At 41.6% G+C, this 18,580-nt stretch overlaps 1 protein-coding gene across 1 annotated transcript in view; it reads left to right on the top strand.

Moving 5' to 3' along the window:
- The first annotated feature begins 7,065 nt into the window (after positions 1-7,065).
- The window catches only part of FGF9 (fibroblast growth factor 9), a 43,005-nt gene continuing 31,490 nt past the window's right edge, over positions 7,066-18,580 (top strand). The window contains exon 1 of the mRNA XM_043999158.1: positions 7,066-8,154. Within this exon, the coding sequence (XP_043855093.1) occupies positions 7,875-8,154 (280 nt within the window). The 5' untranslated portion in view covers positions 7,066-7,874. The remainder of the gene's footprint in view (positions 8,155-18,580) is intronic.

Genomic DNA, 18,580 nt, shown 5'->3' with positions numbered 1-18,580 from the left:
CTCAAGGAAGTAGTTCATGGATAATGTTCCATAACATCAACTCCTGTGCAAAGGAAGGGGGGATTTTGAATTCCCTAGGTAGTGTGTGCCCCAAATCTAGCTATTGAGCAGAAAAGGAAAAATTCCTAGATGACACCCTGTGGTTAATTACAAATTTAAGAGTTACTAAATTAAATTATAAATATTAGACCTTGAGAAACAGGGGAATTTCCTCACAAAGTATGCTCCTTGAAGAAGGAAGTGTATTGTTTATATAGTTACTTTGATGACTCCTTGAAGAGCAAAGATAGTGAGTTACTTGGACAGTGAAAGTTCCTCTGGAAGGGAATTGTTTATTCAGTAGCACTCAAAGTATGTTTATTTTCATGGGATTCTAAACCACAAGGTGGTACTGCAAGTCTTTGGGGGTATTTTGTAAGACTGTAGGAAAGAGATGAGAATGTCAAAGCATTGCCCTGATAGCACTTGAAAATTGTGCTAGCTTCTGGGGAGCTAAATTTGCATTTAAGGTTTTCTCAAGACCTTGAATAGAAGGATCAGGAATTTATGATTTATTTGTTAGAAAATGGGGAGTTGCAGAAGTTTTTTTTTTTTTTTAGTAAATGAATGCCACGATGAGAGAAACGCATTAGGAAGAGAACTTTGACACCTATATGAAAGATGTAGAGGCAGGAAAATAAGTTAGGAACTTATTATAATAACAAAGGGGGGAGAAGACAAAGGCCTGAATAAGGCCTGCAGTGGGAGCTGAGATGATGGAAGGGATGTAAGAAATATTGCAAAGGTAAAAGAGATGATTGGATGTGAGGGATCAGATAAATGAAAGGGTTTAATAGCTTTATATCTCTGCCCCCTCCACTTCTCCAATCCATTTTTCATACCATTGCCAAAGAAATCTTTCTAATGCACAGGTCTAATTTTATCACCTAATAATCAAAATAACAACAAAAATGCTAGCAAGCATTTTTATAGCACTTTAAGATTTTCAAAGTGCTTTACAAATATCTCATTTTGTCTTCACAAAATCAAAGAGAGAGGTTTTATTATTATCCCCATTTTATGGATAAGGAAACTGAGACAAAAGTTAAGTGATTTCCCTAGGGTTACACCACTAGTAAATGTCTGAGGATCAAATTTGAACTCAGGTCTTCCTGACTCCAGGTCCTGTGCTTTATCCACTGGGCCTGTTTAAAACATCCAGCAGATCCTCATAATGAAAAGGATAAAACTGAAAATTCTTTACACTGACATCAAAGTCTTCCCATCGTCTGGTGGTGTTTTTTGTTTTTGTTTTTGTTTTTTTACCACTACTTTTCTTGTAGTTAATGCTTCAGCAAAACTGGGCTATTAGATGTTCCTTAATATTATACCGTCTTTTGCTACTCTTGATTATTTGAGGGAAGGTCTTTCTCTTATCACTATATTCCCTCTGTATCGCTTGACTGTAAATCCTTCCCTTCCTTATAAATCCAAAATTAGGTACTATCTCTTCTTCTCCCTTCCATATTGCACCCCCCCCTCCAGTTATAGGAAATTCCTCTTTCTTCAATCCATCATGTTTATCAGATCTCTCCTGTTGACTTTTGTCATTCTGGTTTATAGAATATTCATTTATTTATAAGACATCCTCCTACTAAATTTTTTTTTTGGTGGGGAGCGGGGCAACAGGGGTTAAGTGACTTGCCCAGGGTCACACAGCTAGTAAGTGTCAAGTGTCTGAGGTCACATTTGAACTCAGGTCTTCATTAATCCAGGGCTGGTGCTTTATCCACTGTGCCACCTAGCTGCCCTGCCTCCTACTAAATTGAAAGTCCACCTTCCCCTGCCCCAGCCACTGCAAATAGAGGCACTCCAACTTTTTATCTTTGTACCTCTAATGCCTAGAACAGTACTTTACACATAATAAGACACTCATTATATTTATGTTATTGGATTTGAATTAAGCAGCTACTATTTGCAAGGCAAAGAAAGTATGAAAATAAGTTCCATAAGGAAGTAGGTAATGACTGGGTAAAGAACCCAGTAAGCATCCATTTACCATATATTTTATTATTTGGCATACCTGGAGAAAATTAAAATGCTTCTAGTAAGTCTTCATGGAAGAATCTCAAGGAGGGCTTCACATAATGTAAAATCAGCTTCTTTTTGTATGAGGAAGGGAGGCATTACTAAGCTATTTATCTGTCTGACAACAAAGATTATATGAGGCTGGGAGGGGAGGAAGAGATTAAAGGACCAAATGGAAAATGCTCTGGAATGTAGGAAAAAATGATGTGAATGGAAAAGGGAAAGTGAGGAAGGGAAGGGAAGGCAAGAAAGGAGAGGCAGTGTGGCATAATGGTGTCAAGAGGATCCAGATTCAAAGTTCTGTCTCTGATATTTATGACTATGGATGAGTCAGTCATCTTATCTTTTAGTGACTATCAATTACCAATGAGCTGCCAATCTCTATCAAAGACAGATGTTTCCATATTGATGAAACAGCACATACGAATCAAAAGGTAAGAGATGAGAGTTAGAGATAGAAAATAGTAAGATTTTAGTAATGAGAAGTTTAAAGTTTTTATAGACAATGGTAGGAGCTTTTCAAATCAGTGAAGTGATTTGAATGGATGCAGTTTTGCATATGAGTACTTATTAAATGTTTGTTAAGTTGAATTTATTTATGGGCCAGACATGTGGTAAGCATCTCATTAGATCCTCTTCAACAACCCTAGGAGTAGGTTCTATTATTTCCATTTTTACAGTTGAGGAAACTGAGGCAAACAGAATTTAAGTGACTTGTTCATGATAATACAACAACTAGTAGTATCTCAGGTCAGATTTGAACTATCCTGACTTGAGGCACTCTGCTTTATCTACTGCGCCACCTAGCAGCCTTTACTAATTTTACAATGATGTGAGATAATAGTTACAATAATCTGGGAGTCATATTTTGCACTGACTTTGTCCTGAGAGAGATGAGGAAGCCCCAAATTGAAGACCAAAAGAAGGAAGGGAAGGCAATTAAGGAGCAGATAGAAGTTTTCAAAAAAGAAGGAAAGGGAGCACATGTTGTATACAAATTCAGGGTATCTTCAGTGACATTAACTTTCACTACATTTTGAAGAATCTATAAAGTCAAGTATAGGGAATTTTGTGGAAGAAATTTGTCATAAACTAAAACATACTTTTTTTTTTGGCCAAACGTAGATGGATCAAATTAGGAATTTATTATTTTGTGCTTAAAATGTGTATTGTTAGCACTATTGAAAAGGGAGAAAAAGGAAAGGATTGTCTAAGAGATTGTAAGTGTGACACAGAAGGATCTGACATATCCAAACTACATGCTCAGTAAATAGAGAAGATAGTGATAATGCAATAGAGATGAACAGAGGTTTGAGTGTTACATAAGAATAAACAGTGATTTTTAATGTCTTTACTGACTTCTATAATTACTAAGTTTAAACCAAAGAAGACAGATGTCAACATATTTGGTAGCAAGCACAGGTGAAGGGAGGAAGGAAGAAAGAGAAGACATTACAATGGCATTTTACAGAAGCCCTTGGTAACCTGGGAAAGGGGAGGGAGAAACCAATAAGGTTTGGAAGTAGTGTCTGTTAGCAGAATTGATTTCCTCCCACTGGGTGGAATTTTGTGGGAAGATCTAAGTCCTTGTTTGTAAAAGGAGGCAATAGTGCTATATAGTTTCTAAGATCCTTTCTAGCTCTCACAGTCCATGAGCCTGTAAAAAAAAAAGGGTCTCTGTCCTCTTCTGAACTCATAAACAGGACAAATATGTGAGAAAAAGATACACAACTTGTAAAGAAGCATGAGAATTTACACAATGACAATTTTACTGTGACATTTAATTTTTTAAAATTTATTTTAATTTTTAAAATGTCTTATTATTTTTTAATATTGGTGACATTGAAAGCATGAGATGGCTCCCCTAAGTAGAGATATGAGAGAACTTTGAGAAAGCCAATCAGCTTCAGGAGAAAGGATGAGGAGAAGAGATGTGGTAGGGAAGAGAAAAAGAAGGCAAGGAACCAAAAAGGAGTCAGGCAATGGTCAGTCATGGCAGAAGCAATGAAAAAGATGGTGGATATAGGAGAGCAATGAAAACCGAGGGAATAGGATAAGAAAATAAAATTAGGGGGAGGTGATAAGGAGTAAGGGATGATAGTAGTTAAAGGGAAGGTGAAAGAAGCATGGGGAAAAACATGGGGAAAGAGAATAAAACTATGAGAGGAGGATCTTGTTAAATCATTTCTTTAAATGACAGTCATGAATTTTGAAACAATAATAAAGTTTCATGAGCTTTATTACCGGACCCAGAAATGATTCCTGCTCACTGTGGGCTCACAATCTAAACTTAGACTGAAGAATGCTGCTGTCGACAGAAGGGAGATTCCCAGTCTTACTGCTCCTCTGTAAATGTGTCCAGATTCCTCCCAAAGCACAATGATACTCACATATGTTACCCACTCCTCCCCGCCCCCAAGTCATGGGAAAAAAAGTTCAACAACACTGAATACAAGTGGTCCAGCAATGTCCCTGTTTTCTGTAATGCTGCCCGGGTGTCTAGGGTGATTACTGAAAGCTATTGGGGTGGTTTATGAGAGCTGACACTTCCTGCTCAGCTTTTATCAGCCACTGAGCAGTTATCGTTAACAGTCTGCTCTGTACCATAGTTGATGTGACTGTTGTAAATACCACTACGGTGCAGGGTAATTATGCTTCATAAAAAAGTAAGCAAGAGGCACTGAGCAGCTAACCCAAGACGCTCACTGACCCGGCACTGCGGAAAAAGGTGTAGGAGAGGGAAGAAAGATGATCCTATCTCCGTCCACCTTTCCACACTTCCCCCCACTCCCCACTCCTTACCCCTCGATCCTCTCCTGGTGGCCCTCCCTAGCCCAAACCCCTAACTTCTCTTCCACGGGGTGGGGGTGGGGGCTGGAGGGGTGTAGGGGAAAGGTCATTCTAGGTCACGGGCACAGCCAACGCCCAAGAAATCTGCAATTTCACTCCCTGATCTTATCTTTCAGCAAAATCTGCCTGTCCCTGGAACATCCAGGACATCTTCCTGTCCCCGGCTTTTAGGGGTGTAATAAGGTGGAACCAAATTCCCCCTCCGAAAAGATCTCCTCTCTCTCTCTCTCTCTCTCTCTCTCTCTCTCTCTCTCTCTCTCTCTCTCTCTCTCTCTCTCTCTCTCTCTCTCTCTCTCCTTTCCTCCCTCCGTCTCCGCCGCCCCCCCCCAACCCCCCCGCCCTCCGCCCAGAATGTTTTTGTTTTGTTTTGCCCAGCAGGCGCTGTTGGCTTTTTCTTTCTCGGTTGAACGCCCTGCAGTCCTGAGTTTGGCAGTCTGTGGGGATTTCGCGAAAGTCTGGAGAACTTTGAGTTTCTTTGCTGGAGACTCGGAAGAAACTCTGCCGGTGTTCAAGGGTTGTGAACAAAGAAGAGAGCAAGGGGGCGGGAGAGGAGAATGAAGGAGAGGGAGAGAGAGAGAGAGAGAGAGAGAGAGAGAGAGAGAGAGAGAGAGAGAGAGAGAGAGAGAGAGAGAGAGAGAGAGAGAGAGAGAACGAGAACGAACGAGAGAATTGAGAATTTAAGGGGTAGTTATTCCTGGAAGTTGCAGTGAAATAAGCAAAAGCAAGCTAAAGTGTTTTCTGTGGCTACATTAGTGCATGTGTCTACTATTGGGAGGACTCCACTCTTGCGCTGGGCTGTGTGCTTTCGGATCGGCGGCTGCGGTCTGCGGATTTCTTTGTTCCGCGCTCGGGTTATGCCCTGTGTTCACTGCTAGTTGCTATCAGAAACTTGTTCAAAGTCCCGGTTTATAGAAAGGTTTCAATGTGCAGTTTTCACTGGAGAAATTAGGTGAAAGAAGCTGCGTCCAATCTCGCTGGCGATTCTGCTTCTGAGGACGCTTTTTAAAAAGTCCAGCTCTCTTTTCTGTTTCTAGTTAGATTTTTGGGGGGGAGGGAGGGGGCTAAAGTCCATTTCTCCTCATTTTCGCCCCAGCAGTCCCCCGACCCCGATTTCATACCCTCTCAAGGCAGCGTCTCAGAGAGTCTTTCAAGGGGTTAGGATGAACACAATTGGTCGTAATGGCGTGGTTTGGGGGAGGTTAGAGACAATGCTGATTTTTCCCCCAAAGTGCCCTCTAGGGTGAGAGTTGAACTCTTGGACCAGCAGCAATTCACTAACACGCCTCTCCTACAGGACTGACTGTAGGGGTTGCTGCAAAAGTTGATGGTCGAGGGACGGGAGCCGGAAAAATGGCAATCAAAAATGATCTCGTGTGTGTGTGTGTGTGTGTGTGTGTGTGTGTGTGTGTGTGTGTGTGTGTGTGTGTGTGTGTGAGAGAGAGAGAGAGAGAGAGAGAGAGAGAGAGACAGAGACAGAGACAGAGACAGAGACAGAGAGACAGACAGAGACAGAGAGAGACAGAGTGAGAGACAGAGACAGACACAGAGACACAGACACAGAGAAAGTGAGAAACAAAATATAGAGAATACGAACAGGGGCCGTGATCTAAGTCACTTAGTACAAATGTTGCAATTCTTTAGGGTAAGAAAGTGAATAGGATTAGAAGAATAATAGGGAATTGTGAGATCAGTCTCACTCCGTCCCCCAAACTGCGACTATTATTTAAATCTTATTTTACAATTATAATACAATGCTAAGAATTCTAAATTCGCCCGAAAATTAACTTTTTAGTTTAGGCATGAACCTGCGGTTTATGTTATTGGAGAAGAGGATTCCTGCAGCCTGAGAATCTAAAGCAAGAAACCTTCCGGTCAAAGCGCTTGTGATTCCAATTGCATTGCACTGCCTCCTGCCTCTCCTTCGCTTTTTCCGCAAGTGTTCCTCATCCCAAATGAAGTTGCAAGCTCTTGAAATGTTTGCTCTGCCGCAGAGCCGCGGTGACTACTCCACTAGAGCCCAGAACGAGAACTGAATCTCTGTATTGCAGCAGGTACGGGTGAGCGCTAGGACCTTGGAGAATGCTCCCAGAAGCAGTCAGGACTACCTTAAACCCAGCCCAATGCCTCTTCCTGCGCCACTCTGCGTGCTGGATGGAGATATACAGTCAAGAGCCGCAGCTCAGTGCTGGAGTTCAACATTTCACTGGGAGCCCTGCAGAAGCAACACCTGTTTCACGCCAGCCAAGAAGGCATACAAGCACTCGTACGTTTTCCTCCTTTGCTTGTTGGTCGTCAATAATTATGAGCCAATGGACATCTTCTGAACCGCTGGAGAATTCCGGAAAATAGATTTGGACGTCAAAAGTTTTTTTTTTTTCCTTCTTTTTAGGGGGGCGGGAGGGGAGGATTTATCGCAGCCTACAACGTGAGATTTTTTTTTTCCCCTTGAAGGATTCATGCTGATGTCTGCAGAGTCTGTTAGAGAGTAAAAACAGCGCATGCCTTCCTGGAGTCAGGATCCATAAATTCTGACGTAGCCTGTGCATCTTAAAAATCCCTATAATAACGCCTAGGTATTTAAGTTGCTATGGTCATTCTGATCTCAAACCAAATGGAGAAACTACGGATTTTTTTCCTTATTACGGTCGGATGGGATGAAGACCTTACTGCCTGCTAAGAGCTGGGGATCTATAGAAATACATATATATGTTTATAAATATGTCAGTGTGTGAGTATAAAGTGGTGGTTTCTTAGACTATCAGTGGTTTGACCTTGAACCTGTGCCAGTGAAAACAGCATATTACTTTTATTTATGCATTTAATGGATTGAAGAAAAGAACATTTTTCTCTCTGTAACTGCAGTAAGGGAGGGGAGTTGGAAATACCTCGCCTAATATCTCCCGGGTTTGACACCATCATTATTGTTTATTCTTGTTCTCTAAAAGCAGAATCTTCTGATGGCTCCCTTAGGTGAAGTTGGGAACTATTTCGGTGTGCAGGATGCAGCAGTACCTTTTGGGAATGTGCCCGTTTTGCCGGTGGATAGCCCGGTTTTGTTAAGTGACCACCTGGGTCAGTCCGAAGCAGGGGGGCTGCCCAGGGGGCCTGCAGTCACGGACTTGGATCATTTAAAGGGGATTCTCAGGCGGAGGCAGCTATACTGCAGGACTGGATTTCATTTAGAAATCTTCCCCAATGGTACTATCCAGGGAACCAGGCAAGACCACAGCAGATTTGGTAGGTATACAATTAACCCTTTAGTGGTCGTGTGATGAAATGATGTGGTTATAACTAACAAAAAGGTGGTGGCGGTGGTGGTGGAGGTTGGGAAGGGATTAGAATGAAGCTTTTTGAAAAAATAATTCTTTGCCAGCTAAGAAGAAAATGCCTCCGGAATTGCAGGTCTACAGCTGGTACAGCTGCAATTCAAATATTTTTTTTTTTTGAGGGGAGAGGAGGCGGTATATGAAACAAGATCCTAATTCTTTTGGGATCATATATATGGGAAGGTCGTGCTTAGGAAGTTTCTATTGAACAGACTAATTCCACGAGTTACTAGGTTTTAATCATTAACCACTAAAAACTTAAAAATACATTCAGTTTCCTGAAGGGAGTGGTCATCATCCTGTACCAAGAATAAGAGACAGGTTTCTTTCTTTTTTTTGAATGCTAATTTAAGTAAACTACTTGAATTGCAAATCTACTGTATTGTTTATTCCTATTGTAAGGTCTGACTGAATGGCCTGTGGGGCTAAAGGACTAAAGTCATATTTTAGATCCAAAGAGTGGTGGACTCAGAGGCATGTGGGGGAAAATTAGTTCAGGAGGGCATAGGGTTAGATAGAAATGTTTGTGCTTGCAGGTATCAACTTAAAATCCATACTCTTTAATTGCCATAAAATGCAGCAAAAAGTGGATTTCGTGTGTGTGTGTGTGTGTGTGTGTGTGTGTGTGTGTGTGTGTAAAGCTGTGAGCTAATTTTAAAGAGCATTCCGAAGATTTCATTTCCAGAGGACGCTATTTGTGACTCAGCATTGAGGGTTGCAGACCGGAGGTCTCGTGGCTTCATCCACTTTTAAGTGCCTGCACACACACAGGCACACACGTGTCAAATAGGCCTGGAGCTGCTGCTGGTGCAACAAGATGATTTAAAATAACTGAGTCACAGTTTGTGTATGGGGGGGGGGAGGGAAGACTCCAATTATTTTTTTTCCCCGTGTCTCTTAAAATAAATAGAAACTAAGTGCCAGTTTGGGTAACCAGGTTGTTAGAATGAGTTAACTTCTGAGTGAACCCACCTGACAGTACTTAAACTAGATCGTAAAAAGTAAGTCCTGCGGTGATCCGAAACTCCCCCGTCCCCCCCCCCCCCACGCCAGATGTTGAACAAGAACTTAACTATACGTTATTGCTTCGTGGGCTGTAGATGATGCCAGTCTCGTGAGGGATGATAGCCAGAGGGCTCATTATGGAAGGTTCAGAGCTTGCAAGGTGAATATTCACAGGTATAAAAGGCTACATCAGGCTGTTCTCCTTCTGCCGCTTCTGCCAAAAGGCTTTTTCTGAGCCCCGGGGCACATGTTCCCTACTCCCCTCCCTCCTTCCCGGTCAAAGCAAGCACCATCAATAATTTTGAATTGTAGCTCTTCGATTTGCAAAATATCTTTTGGGCTATTCGGTTCAAAATAGCTTTCTCAGAGAGATGAAAAAAATGCAGCAATGGGATGCTGAAGAGCGGAAAATAAACTTTACGGAAAGAGATATTGATGTATGCCTTTTAGGGGCTGCCACCTTGCTCACAGCTTAATACTACAATCCCTGGGAGTGGGATGCTTACGCGGGTGTGTGTATGGTGTGCGTGCGCGCCTGCCTGCCTCCAGGGACCTAAGCTGCTCCCTTTTCTGTGGGTTCGGAAGCACTTGGCACAGAGATCAAAAGCTGCAGTTAACCACGGAGGAGGTGAGACGTAGCCGGCGTGCCCGGGAACCCCTCGCCGTGGGGTTCAAGTTGTCCCTAGCAGGTGCCTGCTCTGTTCACGGCTGCCGCCGCGCCGGGCCACGGCGCTCGCGCTTGCACATTCACCGGCACCGCTACGGCATTGGCGGCAGTATCAGCATTGGCAGCAGGGAGTTCCTCGGGGTCCTAAACACGCTCCTCTCCCACTCCACTTTTCTTCCTGTCCTCGGAGTACCACCAGCTGCTGCCGTCTAGTACCGTAGTGACCGCATATTTGAAACATCTATTTTTAAAAGCAGATTTCTAGCCGCATTGGGGAAAGCTCATTTTTTTTTTGGTAAACTTTTACTGTCAGCTTTGTTTTCTCTTTTGTGTCACCCACATTAGATGGATGGCTAATGCTCTAACTGGAAGCTGTATATAGGAGGGTTTGGGGGGGGTCGTAAAGGAGTGGGGGGTAGTGGTGGTAATAATTAGGCCCATGACCTTTTCCTCCTCTCTTGCTCCCCCAAACCCCGCCAGGTTCTTTTTACCTCTTTCTGAAGGGCTTGGCACATATTTAAAGGATCTGCCTTTCTGTTCAGGGAGCTTTTCTCTGGGTTCTTTTTGCCACGGTGCGGGGAGCTGGGGCTCGGGGGAGGGGCGTAAAGAGGGGCCCTGGAGTTGAGGCGGAGGTGGACAAAGGGAAGGATATATGGTAGGTAGAGATGGGGATGCTACAGTCAAACCACTTTCTGGGATTGCAACTCGTTTTAGTTTCCCAATGTGGAAAACCTCAGCGGCCTGGAGGTTAAGCTTTTTCTCTGTCCTTCTCCGACCACCCACCTTTGCCTCAGTGTCCCCGCCCCCCCTTTCATAGAATGATCCCATGGGACAAGAGATGGCATTTAATGCACCCGGTTTTGTTGAGCAATGCAGATTTTATTGTGTACATGTTAGTCAGTTTGTACTGATAATAATGCAGAAGGTGGAGAAGCCTTTTGGAAAGCCCCGCACCCCACCTCCAGTGCAATTCAATCTCAGCGCAGTGAACGGTGATTTGCTCCAAACCTTGTCGTCCCTTCCACTATCCTTGAAGCACTAGAGCCCTACTCCGTGTGTGTGTGTGTGTGTGTGTGTGTGTGTGTGTGTGTGTGTGTGTGTGTGTGTGTGTGTGTGTGTGTAAAATATATCGCAGTATAGGTATCTGCCGGGCATTATGGAGTCATTTTCAGTTCAGTAACTCTGTAACGGGGTTGTGGGGTGGGGGTGCTGGGGAGGCTGGGATGGGGAGGAGAGGAGAGAGGCGTGTGTCTTGCGTCAGCAGAAGAGTACTGCAGGCACAGCATTTAAAAAAAAAGACCCAGGAGAAACGCTTCGCCCAAGAGGTGACCTCTTCCTAAGACTTCACTGTGCTACCAGGGTGACAGCTACAAAGAAGGGAAGAGAGAACCGATCATTCAGAGTCGAAGCTGAAGTCGTAGGGTTGAGAAACGATGGGGGTGGGAGGGGACCTGCAAGGAGGCCAGGACCACTGCCGGCCGCCTTGGGGAGGGAGAGGATGGAGAGAAAAGTAGGCAGCCTTTGTGGGTCTTCCTCCCCCAACCCCATGTGGGATGGGTGGTGGTGTCTAGGTGTAGGAAGGATGGTGGGCTCTCCTGGGAGGGTTATACATTTCTTAGATACCTCAAACTAGGTTCAGTCACCTTCCTCTCTAGTCTCTGACCCCTTCACATCCACTCCATTAAAATGAATTGAATAGATGTCTGTGTGCAGTGGGATGTCTGTGCCAATGAGGTGGGAGGGTTATTTAAATCTCAAATCTTTCATCGGGTTAGGTTTCTGGGAGGAATTGTACTCCTGGGTGACAGGAGCCCTGCCGCTGTCTCATGCTGCTGCTGCTGCTGCATATCCCAATAATAGCAACTCTCTGCAGAGAGCCTTGGGCAGAGTCTTCTTCCCCTACATGTGACAGGCGCTTCCCTTCCTGGAGTGAGAACGAGGACCTGATTGAAGGGGGAGGGAGGCAAGAAGAGAGGAAGTGAGAGGGTAGAGATTCTACTGCAATTTCTCACACCTCGAGCCTCCCAGGTGGCGGCCTCTTTACTCTCCATACTCCATCCCCCACATCTGAGTCCTTAGGGACCTTCCCCACCTTCCTTCTTATCCCCATTCAGGGGACTTAGTTTCTCTTGGATGCCCTAGAAAAGAGTTTGTGGAGGAGAATAAGGAGAAGGTTCCTTCCTTGATAAAAATAGATGGTGCATTTTTCACTTCAACTGAATCTCCAGACCAGGGAGGAGGAAACCTGAGAGGGAGAGGGAGAGGGAGAGAGGGAGGAAGGTGCCTTCGCCACAGCTGCATGGGATTGCTGCTCCTGCTGGCAAGCCTGGCGGTGACACAGCAGCAGCAGTGCAGGGGACACTAATCCTGGCAGAAGCTACTGCTGTGACAGCAGTGGGGTTTAAATTGGGTGGGGCCTGGAGGATTGGTTTTTTTCTTTTTTCTTTTTGGTATATGTGTTTCTTTGTGTATGCTGGGGGGAAGTGAGACAGATTAGGAATAAAGATAAGGAACTTGACACTTTACTTTTGCTTGATGCTCTGGGGGAAAAGAGACTTTTTAATAATAATAATAATAATAATAATAATAATAATAATAAATAATACTGTAGTCTCAAACAGCAGCAGAAAAAAAAGATTGAGAAACAGAACCAGTGCAAAGCAATCCCTAAAGTAAGTTTTTGCCTTCACCTGCTGTTTAGCCTTCAGAATGTCTAGAGATCCAATTGAAGCTGAAACTAGTTAGGTGCTAACCTTTCAGGAGAGATAGTTGTGCTGCTGCTACTGTTATGTCAGCTAATGTAATGGACCTAAAGAAATGTTGAAAACTAAGAGATGGAACACCAGTTAGATAGGCATCAGTGGCAAAGTCAAAGAAGAATATATTAAATGAAAGTTTCAGGGGGAAGATAACTGATTCAATGGGCATTAGTTTTTAGGCAAAGACAGACAATATTATACTTCCCTCCGGTATTCTGGCCTGTTTCTCCAAGTTCCATATGTCTGGCCATTCAATAACTTCCCAGTTAGATGCAGAATGCTTAGGAGCTGTCCTTATGATTGCTTCCAACTCTCCATTCTCTTGAATAAGTTACTACTTCCGACTTACGGTATGTCCTAGGGTTTGTCAGCCATTTATTGGGTAGACCTGATGGTATGGTATTCCTTTGGTAACGAATGAGCTTTGTGGGCAAGAGTTACAATTTGCTTCCCAGAATAGTTAAAACCATGTCTTTTGCAATAGCCTGGATTATTCTATTTAATGTTGGTTATTATTGTCTAATATCTTTTCATGGAGTCTTGCTTGCTTCTGTCTTATAATAAGGGTTGCCAAACACTGGATTAGAATGTAGCAAGATTCTCCTTTCCCTCCCTCCTAGTGCTGGTCATGGTTCAGCCAGGTAGTTTTGGCATGGTACAGAGTAGCTCTGGAAGGTTTGGGTCACTACTCATTTGGAAAAAACTATAATCTTTCTTACCCTGAGGTAGGATGTGGTACTATAGAGTGTTGCATCAACAGACCTGGGTTCAAGTTGAGCCTCACAACTTACTATGAATTTGAACAGATTAATCTCTGAGCCTCAGTTTCCTTAACTGAAAAATGGGTATATTAAAATACTTATACTACCCACTGAAAAATTGTTGTAACTAAAACATTTTGTACATTGTAAACTGCTATATAATGTGAGTTGTGTTTTTTAAATTTTTATTAAATGAGAGCTATTTCTAGATTGTAAACTCCATTGCATCAGAGGCTATATCATATCCATCTGCTTAACTGGTTCTAAATCTTGACATATAGTATGATATATGCATATGAATGATTGAATGAAAAAAATCAGAGAAGCTCAGTCTCTCTGGGACTGAATATCCTTGGAAGAGTGGGCAGGAGCTTTGTGAGGGAAGGAGTAGGGGGCAACAGGGGGAGGGGAGAAGAAAAGACAAAGCTAAGGTATGGGAATTCTGAATGCTACAGGACCTCCCTGAATTACTGAAGCAAACTCAAGAACTGAGCCGGTCTTCTTGGGCTCCTTTAGATCAGAGATGATCAATGTTTCTATCAAAGTTCACAGCTGCATGATTCAGTGTACAAGTGAACCTTCTAGGCCCATCATAATGTATACCTCTAAACCCTGGTTTAGCCAGCATGTGATGGGGTTCCAGATAAAAGTATGTTAGGAGATGGAGGACAGGGGAAATGGCTCATTATTTTTCTGCATTCTATTCTTTGTTCATACAATATTATGAACAAGGACATCAAAACTATATCTGCACAGGAGAAAATGGATGTTTTGGCAGGGAGTAAATAGTACACTTGGTAGCAAGCTTTAACACTTCAACTTTGGAAACAGTGCTAACCTCTTTTTAACCTTTGTTTTATGAACATTTATTTTTACCTATTAAGTATCACTTTTCCAGACAAAAATCACCTCTTTAGCTAGAGCTGGAAGAGACCTTAGAGATTATCTTGTCTATTTTATAGATGAGGGAAATTGAGGCCCAGAAAGAAGTTAAGTTAGATTCCCAGTAGCTAAGCTGAAATATGTAGCATAGTTTTGTGCCAAAGTTAGGGCAGTCAGGAAAAATTGCTGTGATACAAACAGCCACACACAAAGGAGTTAACCTACTTGATTACGGTCAAATAGTCTGTTAATGAAGAAAATGTTATTGATAATATTGATAATTAAATCCTTCCCTGGGTGAGGATTGTCAAGTCTTCCTGTCATTCAATCAAGTTTTTATTATGTAGTTACCATATACTAGGCACTGTGCTAAATTCTGAGGCTACAAAAAATCAAAAACATATTGCTGTTTCTCAAGGTGCTCATTCAAGATTCAGTCTAGTTGGGGAAGCAACATAATAAACAAGGTGTATACAAAGTATATTGAAAATAAACCCAAAGGGGAAAGCTCCAGCAACTAGAGGGATTTCAAAAGGCCTCCTATATAAGGCAGTATTTGAGCTGAGTTTTGAAGGAAGTCAGGAATTTTAAGAGGTGAGGAAAGAGGGCATTTCCAGGCATAGGAGATAACCAAAGCTGTAAGGATTGGATGACTTATCCATCCCCATATTCCTATTGATCACTGATAGCTAAATAACACCATAAGCTGTGATGTGGTGCCTCTCTATATACACATTTCAAAAAAAAATTTCAGTACCATCCTAATTTTCAGTTTGTTCTCACTGTATTTGAGTACCTTTCTCTAAGAAATGGTATTTATTTTCAGTCACTTTATTTGAGGAATTCTAACTATAGCGAGCAAAAAAGTGGAACAAACATGAAATGACAATAGTCTTCTAGTTTTGGATGAGATAAAGAGTAGTTGGTATTTAGACCATGAAAGACTTAACTTTTCACTGTTTTGGAGTATGCTTAGTATAAGAAAATTCACATGGCAGGGAAAAAATCTTATTAAGTTTATTGCCCCTTCTCCAAACTTCAGAAAGTAGAGGTATGCTATACCCTTCTCAGTGCAAAAGGGAAAACCAATTCCCCTCTCAACATTTTTCTCACTTTCCAGGATTATTTTTTTCTTTAGAAACTATACTTTTGCTGGGTTGAGGGGATGAGGTGGGGAGTCACTGGTAAATTCAGTCTATATTATGAGACTGTCTGCATTGCTGGCAGTAATATACCTTGCCTGCTCCTCCCTTATTCCCCCACAGACCATGAAAATTCTAGGAAATAGAAATGCCTAATGTTATATGGGAATACTTTGTTTTTCTCTTTAGAAACCATCATTCATTGAATGATAAAGTACAAGTTGTGGAAACAGGAAAAGAGAAATTAAAATGAAGCTCTATAACCCCTACCCCCAACAATCCACACTTAGTTTGTGTTGTTTGGAATGTGATGTAGACAAATGGCTAGACTTTTAGCTTTCAAGTCAGTGTTCAACTAAACCAAATGTCCCAAATCTGAGGTCTTTGTGTATTTGACAAGTTTTGGTTGTGTTATTTCCCCACAATGAAGATAAAATTTTCCAGTTCTAGGAAAGCAATCTTTTTATTTAATGTTAGGATCAATAACTATGAAAGGAAAAATGTAGTCACAAAATGATTTGGCTTTTCATTGGACTTGTGGGCATTTAAAACACATTCATATCAGTTGCAGATAGCTTCAAGATGCCAGAATAACACCAGCTGGGGGAAAATATAGAGTATGGCTACTCCTTTCCATTCCTTCTTAAGCTTCAAATTGCTTCAGAAACTATTTTGTAAACTTTGGGAAAAGAGTATACTTCTCAAGGCATTGTAGTTTAGTGATTGCTCTACCTCTCTTTGGATGTCTAATTCAGCTGTCAGTCACCTGACAGGTCTTCCTTATGGACTCTTGAATTCCCTTCCACCCGCAATCTTTACCACACTGAGTCTGATTTTCCGAGCTGGTGTACAAGTGCTGGAGGATGCCCTTTTTGTACCCAGGTGTGAGGTAGAATTGCCTATCTCACCATGCTTGGGCATTGCAGTGATCTGAATTGTAACTCTTGTTTCTCCCATCCCAGCAACATTGCCAGTGAGAATATGAAGGAAGATCCAGCAAAATTTTTAAATTCTGTTTAGTATGCATAGTTTCTCTGCTTGCCCATAAAGGTGTCCTTACATTTTTCCTGAGGTGAATTTCCATGTGACCCTTTACTAGTAATTTTGTATAATTACTACAAAAAGTGATAGCTAGAAGAAAGGAAAAGCTTGGTGAAGAAAGGCAAATATAATAAAACTTTTCCCCTTATATTGAATAGCATGTATTGCTAAATAATTTCTGACTTTGGGAAGAAATTCTAACTTAATAAAGATGCTGGAAACTATGCATTATGTTGGCTGCAAAATGTCCAAATCTATTGAGTCTCAGTGTCAGGAAAAACTTCCTAGGATTAGAGCTATCTAGGATGGAAAAGGATGCTTTGTAGGTAGTGGGTTTCTCTTCATTAGAGTTTTCCAAGCAGGGGTCATATGATTACTTCTTGGGTACAAGGTAATGGAGATTCCTTTTTCAGGCAAGGGTTGGTGTTAGACTTGATGGCCACATTAATTTACACATTTTTTTGGTGGGGCAATGAGGGTTAAGTAACTTGCCCAGGGTCACACAGCTATAAGTGTCAAGTGTCTGAGGCCAGATTTGAACTCGGGTCCTCCTGGATCCAGGGTCCGTGCTTTATCCACTGTGCCACCTAGCTGTCCTGGCCACATTAATTTACAAGTAGGAAATTCTGAGATCCAGTGGTCCACTTTTCAGTTCAATTCAACAAATATCAGTCATTTAGTGTGTACAAAATATTGTGTTCAGGACTGGGATACAGGGGTAGCTGTGACACAGAAGAGGCTTACCATCTAATGGAAGGGAATGAAGCATGTACATAAATAACTATGCTATAGGCGAGAATAAGATGTACAATATATTTGTATGTGTTAGTTTGGGCTAGTGAGCTGGAATAGGGTGAGGTTCATTTGGTAGAGACATTTTGACTCATGTCCCTGTTCTAATCTCAAACATGTGGGTGCTCACTACTAATTACTCAACACACATGCTATTCTAAAACTGCCCGTTTACATGTGTACTTGTCAAGAAGTACTTATTTCCAGATCCCCAGTGATTAGACTGGACTTTTAAGATATATTTTATCTTCATTTTGATACTATTAAATAACTCAGTTACCAAATACCAGACACAATAACTGAGTTGATCTAATCTAGTAAAGAGTACACTTTTTTATTTTTGGAGAAATTTTTGAACAATGTATGTTAATGAAGTTTGTTTAAGTAACTATCAAAGTATAAAGGTAGCTATATGCCCAGGATGCCTTTCAGAGAATAGCAAGGCCTTTTCTTTATATATATCTTTTATACTCTGTAAACAAACAGAACCAAAGAACAAACAAGCAGAAAAACTGGTGGGGTAGAGGGTGGGGATCAAGTAATTCTCCAGTTCCTCATTCTATCAGATTCCCAGGTTCCTCTGTTCTTTCAACTCTGCCATTAATGAATTAAGTACAACAAAAAAAGCAATTATTGGGTATCTGCTAAAGGCAGAGTTATATGTAAATTATAACAACATAATCAGGTCTATTAAGTCATTTTGGTGACAGAAATATTAAAAACAATTATTTTATGTAAGATTAAGTTTAAGTATTTTTTACCTATAAAATGGAGATAAGCCTGCAGCACAGAATAATTGGGAGTATCAAATCAGAATATGAAAATACTTCATAGGCTTAAAGTGCTATAATAATGTGAGTTGTAATATTCTTTAGACATAAAAACTTACTGTGAGAGGCAGAACTGGTGAAAGATTTTTTTAGTTTTGGAATTTTTTTTTTTGCCCTAACTTTCATTGTTGTTGTATATGTTAGACTGAAGGAACAGTTTTTGCTAATGTTTGATGTTAAACCTAAAGGATAACACTTATGTCAGACTATAATCAACATACTTTGATTTCATAACTGTTCTTTCTGATTGACCTAGTGAATTGTTGGCCCTCAAAGGAAACAAGGGGATTCTTTTGTTTTCATTTCCCATGAAAACTGAACATTAGCCAGTCCCCTGGGTAGTTTTAGACATTAGCCTATTGTTGAACATTAGTTGTGGCATATGCTATCTTTGGTGGTATTTTTTAACAGGCTGAAAAAGCTTTGGCGGAATGGGACTGCTAAGCATATTTGCCATT

This window comes from Dromiciops gliroides, chromosome 3, assembly GCF_019393635.1.
Source record: "Dromiciops gliroides isolate mDroGli1 chromosome 3, mDroGli1.pri, whole genome shotgun sequence".
Taxonomy (NCBI): Eukaryota; Metazoa; Chordata; class Mammalia; order Microbiotheria; family Microbiotheriidae; genus Dromiciops; species Dromiciops gliroides.
Note: the sequence above shows the minus strand (reverse complement) of the source record. Positions and strands in the feature narration are given on the sequence as shown.